Here is a 7,754-nt window from a genome sequence, read left to right as displayed (position 1 = left end):
TGAGCCACCCATGGCCCCCATCCTGCTCCTCACTGGGGCCCTGCAGGCCCCAGCCCCGAATCTTTGCCAGCTGGGTAGGTAGGGCTGTGTGAAGCTTCCCTTGCAGCCCATTCAAAACAGATTTCGGAGGAGATTCAGAGCCAAATCTCCAAAACAAAAATTCAGCCGAAATGAAACAGGGCAGTGATCTGAAACTAATCACTGTCCAAATCTTAAAACTAACCAAAACACAGCTATTTCACACAGTCCTAGCAATTACCCTTAGGCAAACTAGCTATGGCATCTGAGTTGTACTTACCATTAGGTAGCTGGAACACTTGCATGTAAAATTTGTGACAGGTTCCCAAGTGTGGTTTGGTCAACAATTGATCCATTGACATCACCAGGTCTCCTTGGGTCATCCGACTCACCCGGTCTAATACTTGCTGGAAAAGTAATAAAAGAACATAAATGAGAAAGAGAGGATGCAAAACAGTAAGGCATTAAACACCATCAACTTATGAAAACACAGTACAATGTACTCCAAACTGGATCACCTAGACTAAAGTTAGTCGTGTGTTTTCCAAGAGCAAATTAAGGAACATACAGACAAGCCCTTTCTTTGAAGGCTCCTGGTTTACTTCACAGTTGAAACAAATAGCTTATTATTACATTACTGTAATGCTGCCAATATGTACATGAACCCTGGATTTCACTGCATTTTATCTGGTTTAATACAAGAATTCCATACCCCATTATTGGAAAAAAGAGTCAGTCAGTCGACCAACATCACGATACTTTAAATTTGTTATAGTATTAGTTGAGCTTGTGCTGAAGCACTTACTGGCTTGACATTGATAACCAGAGTGATGCCATGTTCCAGCAGCATGTCTTGGGCAATTCGAGATACAGTCTTTTCAACTAGGACCAAATTAGGTCTGACATCTACTATCCGCTGCACATAGTTCTTCAAGAACTCCCTTTCCTATGACAGAAATGAGGAGAACAGACAGAAAAAATGTCAGGAAAAAAAAAAAAAAAAAAACCCTGTCAAGTTGATACTTAGACCTCTTTGAGTTAGCGGGGCATTGACTTAAAAAGGTAATACCTGGATTTTTACAATTCCTTCATAAAATTAATTTACTACCATTATCTGAAAGCCCAGTGCAGAACAGAGGAACCAGCTATCCCCGTCCCCCTTTCTAACTTCATCATAAAACATTAATGTTCACCATGTCCCTTGAGCAGCCTAGTTGTTACTTTGATATGTCATAATTGATATGTCATAATCACAAAGGGAGACTGCAATATCTTCTGTCAACAGCCTCATATTAGAATACAATCCAGTACAGGGCATCATGTAAAAGAATGCCACCTGTCACTATTAGTGCATTACAGTGAAACTTTTCAGTCCTTATGCAAGAAGGTTATAATTATAAAATGGTAGGCAGCCAGGAGGTTGCAAGCAACTGCACCAGAGAGTCTGCAGAGCCCCAACCCAACTCATTGTTGGTTATGGGTGCCTGTGTGCCTTGTGGGTGGGACAATGGGGAAGGGGCTGGGGTCATGCTGCCACAACAAGGATCAGGCCCCTCGCCACTCCCCACTATCTGCTCCTACTATGCCAATATTTTATAAGTCAAAGTTGTGGGTGTTTTCAGCAATGTGCCCAAAAATGATGTTGACCCCTGGTGTAGGTAATCTGCTTTTAAAAATCTCCACCCTTCCTAGATAAAAGCTATTCCTTTATCTAATGAGCCCAATGGAAGGGGGGGGGAGGGGGGAGAAGTAAATCTTCTTGTGCCTACCCTACTGATTTAAGTCAGGTCTCAGATTTTTGACTCACAGGAATTCACTCACTTCTGTTCCAGAATGGAATGGAATTTTCTCTATGTTAAAACCTATTTCCAGTTGCCATACAGCTCTCATCATCACTTGGCCAAATGTTAATTGTGTCATCAAGATGGCAAAGTCAAATCCCCATTAGCAGGGCAATTCTCAGACACATTTCAAGGGTGAGCTCTTAAATATACAAGTGTTGACATTTACTTGACATTATTTATGGCTCTAGGCAATTCATCAATGCACCAGCTGCTTTGCATACCCCTCAAAAGCACAAACGCAAGTAGTTGACTTGGGAATTGTTATTTGTTAGACTATTAAACATTGGACACTGCAATGCCCACATCCTTCATCAGCTCTAACCTTTACTATCCAAACTTCGGTGTTTAACAAAGTTATTAACAAAAGGTTCACTGTTGAGGTGGTATTGCATGGGAATAGGTTGCATGCTTGACAATGAAGCTGGCATATTTACAGCCCTGCCAAAGACCTAAAGCCTAGGTTGCCACTAACTACTATTGGCATACAAATTGCAAGCCAGATGACAAGCCCAAAACAGACTCAATGTGCCATAACTAACTGTTTTGGATTTTGGTCATCTGACTAAGTATTTTCTTTTTGCCAGAATCTACCACTAGGGAGCATTGTGCAGTCTTTTAATACCTGTTACTGTTGCCCTTTAATTTATGCTGGTTCTCCCATATCTTCTGCTAGCTCCTCTGGCCACTGCTGTTAGTATTGCAGCAAGGATCAAAAAGCTTTCACAAGCAGTTGATTTTAAGCTATCCTCTAATAAAATTCTATTTCAATTTGCTTTAAGCAGTCCCTCCTCCCTCTCCATATTTACAGGGGACAGGAAACAAGAGGGTCTTATGCATATTTCAACAGTTACTTAGATATATTAAAGCCTAAAATATTAATCCCATGCCAATATAGTTTTCTTGTTTTGTTTTGTTTTTTAAAGCCTTTATTTTTTTTTAAAAAGCACCCCTTGAAATTAGGGCTATTTCCATATTTATAGGGGATAGGAAAGAAATATGCAGTGAGGGAGGAGGAACTGCTGAAAGCAAAACTGAAAAAGAATTTTTATTCAGGATAGCTCAGTCTTCTTTATCATGTTTCTAGTCCAACCTTCCTATACTGTATACTACCAATATGTGCATAGGGCAGTGCTTCTGGTGTTGGTGTTGCCAACTTTTGTGAAGTGCACTGTGGTGCTACAGGGCATCTCAGGAGATGATCCATGGTTTGCTTCTCCTGACAAAACATGCTGATCAGTTATAGAGGGGTCCTATGATTTCATGAGACAATTGCATGTGCTGAGACCCACTCTCAACATCAACTGCTTGAGAAAGCTTTTTGATCCTCACTGCAGTACTTCTCTGTTAAACACAAGGCATAGATCCCTCCCACAACCCCAAAAAGCCACTATACACCCCTGCCACTTAAGCTATTGCACATCAATGCAAAATTTTGAAGTTCTACGGTTAATATTTACATTTTTGTGCTACCAGGTATTAAAATCACCACTTGCAATATGCTTTCATCATCTCCTTACAAATATCAATTAACAAGTATATTACACACTGCCACCTGACCAACAGACTGATTAAAAGCAAAGGCTCAGAACATCACCACAAACCAAAACTTTTGCTTTTCCCTTCCTATACTTCACCTTTGGAAAAAGCAGCAGCTACGCTAATTTAAGTACTAAAACCATAAAATCTTCTCATAATAGCAAAAGAATGGACACAAAGCAGCCTTTGTTCTCAACTGCATTAGATTAAGTATTATCAATTCCTAGTAGACAGACACGTACAGGTTTGTTCATTTTCAACTGCTATTCTTTTTTCTGGCCCTAAGGTTCATCCATTTTTCTACCGCTCTTCAGACACCCCAGCAACTTCCCCCCAACAAAAAAAGAAAGAAAGAAAGAGACAGGAAAGAAACCAGGCCTGTCAACCTTTTTTTTTTTTAAAAAACAGAAAATTCTTTGACATTATGTAAATATTGTATACCCATTTTTTTGGAGCACCGTTATTTGTCGTGCAAGACCTCCCCCCTCAAATCAATGAAAAGATATAAGCTAGAGGGGCAAGTATACATTTGCTTTAACTTTTCTGAAATACTGTCTGAAGCAGCTCAGTTATTTTATTCCCCCGTGACCAAATTATTTCCAACCACCCTCCAAAGAACTGGAACTGAATTACATGCATACTGACCACTAATTTTGTTTTTTGTTTTTTTAAGACGGTCATTAGACTGTAATCCAAACAATATGAAACAAAGAAACAGAAGGAAATGTTCTTACCTGGAGAACAATAGGGTCTATACAGGTGAACTTTGTTTCCTCCCGGTAAAGGTATTCGATGGAACACTTCAGTAGAAGAATTTTGGGATTTTTAATACAGGAGTTCATCTAGATAATTAATTACATAAAGAAAGACAGGGGAGAAAGAACAAGACAAATCAGATTTCAGCTCCTCTTAATATTCCTTCCACAAATCTTTGAGACTCCTCCCCTTAGTTACTCAGATGTGTCAAACAAGCAAAGCTGAAGTTTTGCAACCACTTTTCACACAATTAGTCATGAATATGGGAAACTCTGGAACTAGACTTTACATTGCTAAGCTATACAGTAGCAGAGAAGCCTTGAAATTCCATTTGTACTACACAATAATTACTGCTCTGCAACGAGAAAGCCAACAAACCAGTTCCTGGCAGACACCTTTCCTACGAGACCAATGCAATTTAAGTGTTCCACAACTACCCAAGTTAGTGTGCGAGGTCAGACACTCTCCAGTCTGACCTCTTGCCATGTTTTAGAAGCTTATTTTACCATCTGCCACTGAAAGGGACTACAAAGAAGTGCTCTCCAGTAATTCCTACACAGCTCATTAAAAGTTTTTATAAAAAAAAAAAAAGTGTTGTATTTTGACTCTTCCTCAAGTACATCAGCCAGTGTTCTCATTAAAACCCTTGAGCTACAAGGGAACAGCTTTGAAAGCAAGTAAAATATACAGGCACTTTCCACTGGATGATTCAATATTTAATGCCAAGTCACCACAACCCCTTCAGGGAAAGGTTTTCAGATCAGGAAACATGTACACCTGCTCTTAGCATACATCAGCTACCGAGATAAAATTATCCTTTTGTGTATGATGTCTTAAGATCTGCTGACAAGAATAGAGACTATAAAAGAGACACCATTACCTTCTTGTGTGCAACATTTTTGGTACAAACAAAGCCATTTACCACCACAGAGTCAAACTTCTTTCCGCCTGGGATCTAAGACAGAAAGAATTAAGAACTGTTACATATTCACTTGATCTCTTTACTTTCTTGGTTAGCATAACATGCAAAAAAGTTGCTAAAAAAGCTTATTTTACAGTATGTAAACTGTTAATTGGCAAAGGAAACAGAAATGAACCATCAGGCATTATTCTATAGTATATACACATTTCTCCCAAGTTCGGATGGATGAGTGACAGTATCTGTCATCCTAAAATTGATTTCAGTTTTAGGGTTTTGGGCCCTATTAGGTATGCACATATTTTTTAAAAAGACAAGTAATCAGCAATATATTACCTCCACCATGTAGAAAAAAAGTTAGCAAAAAAGAGGACCTGACACGGCAGTTTTTAAATGGCCTAAATTCTGCGGAAGTCAGCGAAATACTAGTTACTACAGGCAGTCCTCAGACTTACGACACACTGGAACTCAGAACTGATTTTCCCCATAGGAAACAATGTTATAAATGGGGTATTGGTTTCCAAGGCTCAATACCCTATTTTCACCAAAAATAACCCAGAATTTTGTATTCAATCAATTACAGATGAGTAATGTAGCTACATTAATGTATTTATATTGTAAATAGCAATTATATTGATTTGGAAGGACTTTGAGGTGATTTTGCTGAATTTTTTGAAGGGCTCTTGGCTGGAGTCTTAGCTGCAGGTTTTTCTGGAGTCTTGTCTGCTTTCTTAAAGAAAGCGTGCACAAAAGTTTGGACAGATGTTCTCCAGGGAGATGGGCAATGCAGCAAACTTGTTCGCTGGTGTGGCTGACATCAGAAAGTTGAAACAGGGTGTCAATTTATAAAGGTTGCTAGTGTGAAATGTTGCAACTCAAAATGTTGCAAGTCAAGGGCTGCCTGTACATTAAAGTGCAAGAACACCAAGTGATGCTAAACAAGTCTTCAGAATATTTTATCTGCCTACAGGCACATTTCAAGTATGCTCTTACGGAAATCCAGAGGTGCAAGCTGCATCCATAGACTGGAGAGCTGCTCATCAACCCGTAATAGTGCCAGCAGAGGAGGGAGCAACAAGTGTGTGACCCAAAAAAGACTGCATCGGACTGTCTGCAAAAGTCTGTGCACATCACCTCCAAATCCTACATCAGGGTAGGCAACATTTTTTGGCCAGAGTGCCAAAAAACACTACAGCGCCTACCTTGGAAGGTGCCAGAGTGCCAGCATGGCAGAAAAACAAAGTGAGGGCAAGGGGTACATGGCAGGATGCCCTGCTTGTGCCCTTGCCCCCCCACCCACAGCCCCTGACCCCCAGACCTGCTGCCAGGAGGCTCCAAACAGCTGTGCCAGGCTTTGGCACCAGTTCCACACTGGCAGTGGGCCAGCTACAAACAGCTGTGCTGGGCTCGTCACCTCTGTGCTGGGAACGGGGGAGAGATGGGGGCTGCACTGCCTCAGGCCCTGCTCCCACCGCCCACTCTGAGGCACGCCTACATGCACCGGTGCAGACCTGGTGCCAGAGCCTGGCACAGCTGTTTGGAGCTTCCCAGCTGCAGCTACCCCAGTTCTGGGGAGCCGCTTCCAGCTGGGAGCCCAGGCTGCTCCTCAGCAGGCAGCTAGGATGCTGCAAGCCCTGCTCGGAACAGCCCGGGCTCTGTCAATGGCAGCAGCTTCCTGGAGCCAGGGCTGGCCGCGACATGCCAAGCAAAATGGTCACGCTCACCATGCGCCTGCTGACCCCTGTCCTACATCGTTACCCAAATAGATGGTGGGCCTATCAAGAAAGATTTCCAGTAAGAAACTGTCTGTGCTTGGCATCCTTAAATCAAAGCAGCTCTATCTAATTCAACGTCCCAGTCTCATGGTGTCCCTCTAAAGCAGCATTTCTCAATGCGTAGGTCACAACCCAAAGGTCCTGGTCTGAAAAAGGTTGAGAACCATTACTCTAAAGTGCCTATTTTAAAGGCCCATAATCACATCTGTGCAACTGAAAGCAGTTTCAGGTATTGTAGTCATCAGCATATCTTCTAACACTGGATATACTGCCCCCTGAAGATGTTTCCTCATCATGGGAAGTCACTGTGCCTAGTGTAAAGGAATACCTGCTAATTATGCAGGAGTTAACACGAGCAATAAACTACCTACAGTACAACACCCAGAAGGCTCCCAGGCACTGAGCTTACTTTTTTTATATGGACAAACTGGCGGATATCCATATCATCATCTCTGTTCTTGACATCAGGTCTGACGGTCTGAACCACCTGGCAGACCACTGGCACAATAATGTCCCTCCAGGAGAGGGACAGTGACTCATTGTAGAGCAGTTGCTGAAGCAGTGCCATCATGTGGTTATGATTAGCAGAGCTGAAAAGAATTGAAGTGATTAAGTGGGAGTACTAATGAAGCAGTATATGAAGATTTCTGCATTTTTAAATACTAAGCAGCAAGTAATTTGAAAAATACCTTACCTCCAACACACCCCCTCTACCTCTCCCAGCATCAGGAGTATTCCACATTAATTCTTTGTTTGGTTCTAACATTACTAGTAGATTACTTCTTGCTAAACATTTCTAGTATTTTTTTTAAGCATAGCCCTGTAAGTTAAAAGTAGTGCACTTGATTTTTAAATCCTGTTTTAGATAAAATGCAAGTCCCCCTTAAAAATAAAAGATCAGTGAAA

The 7,754-nt window shown here is 41.3% G+C and overlaps 1 protein-coding gene across 4 annotated transcripts in view; it reads right to left on the bottom strand.

Moving 5' to 3' along the window:
* PIKFYVE (phosphoinositide kinase, FYVE-type zinc finger containing) overlaps positions 1–7,754 on the bottom strand; it is a 98,837-nt gene that overhangs the window by 37,341 nt on the left and 53,742 nt on the right. For all 4 annotated transcript variants that reach the window (XM_019554191.1, XM_019554192.1, XM_019554193.1 and 1 more), the window contains 5 exons: positions 7,258–7,438; positions 5,035–5,109; positions 4,133–4,240; positions 824–964; positions 299–425 (listed from right to left, as the gene is read on the bottom strand). In XM_019554191.1, coding sequence (XP_019409736.1) covers positions 299–425; positions 824–964; positions 4,133–4,240; positions 5,035–5,109; positions 7,258–7,438 — 632 coding nt within the window. The remainder of the gene's footprint in view (positions 1–298; positions 426–823; positions 965–4,132; positions 4,241–5,034; positions 5,110–7,257; positions 7,439–7,754) is intronic.

Source organism: Crocodylus porosus, unplaced genomic scaffold, assembly GCF_001723895.1.
Source record: "Crocodylus porosus isolate Cpor-Errol unplaced genomic scaffold, CroPor_comp1, whole genome shotgun sequence".
NCBI lineage: Eukaryota > Metazoa > Chordata > Crocodylia > Crocodylidae > Crocodylus > Crocodylus porosus.
The sequence above is the reverse complement of the archived record's forward strand: the minus strand, read 5'-3'. Positions and strand labels throughout refer to the sequence as shown.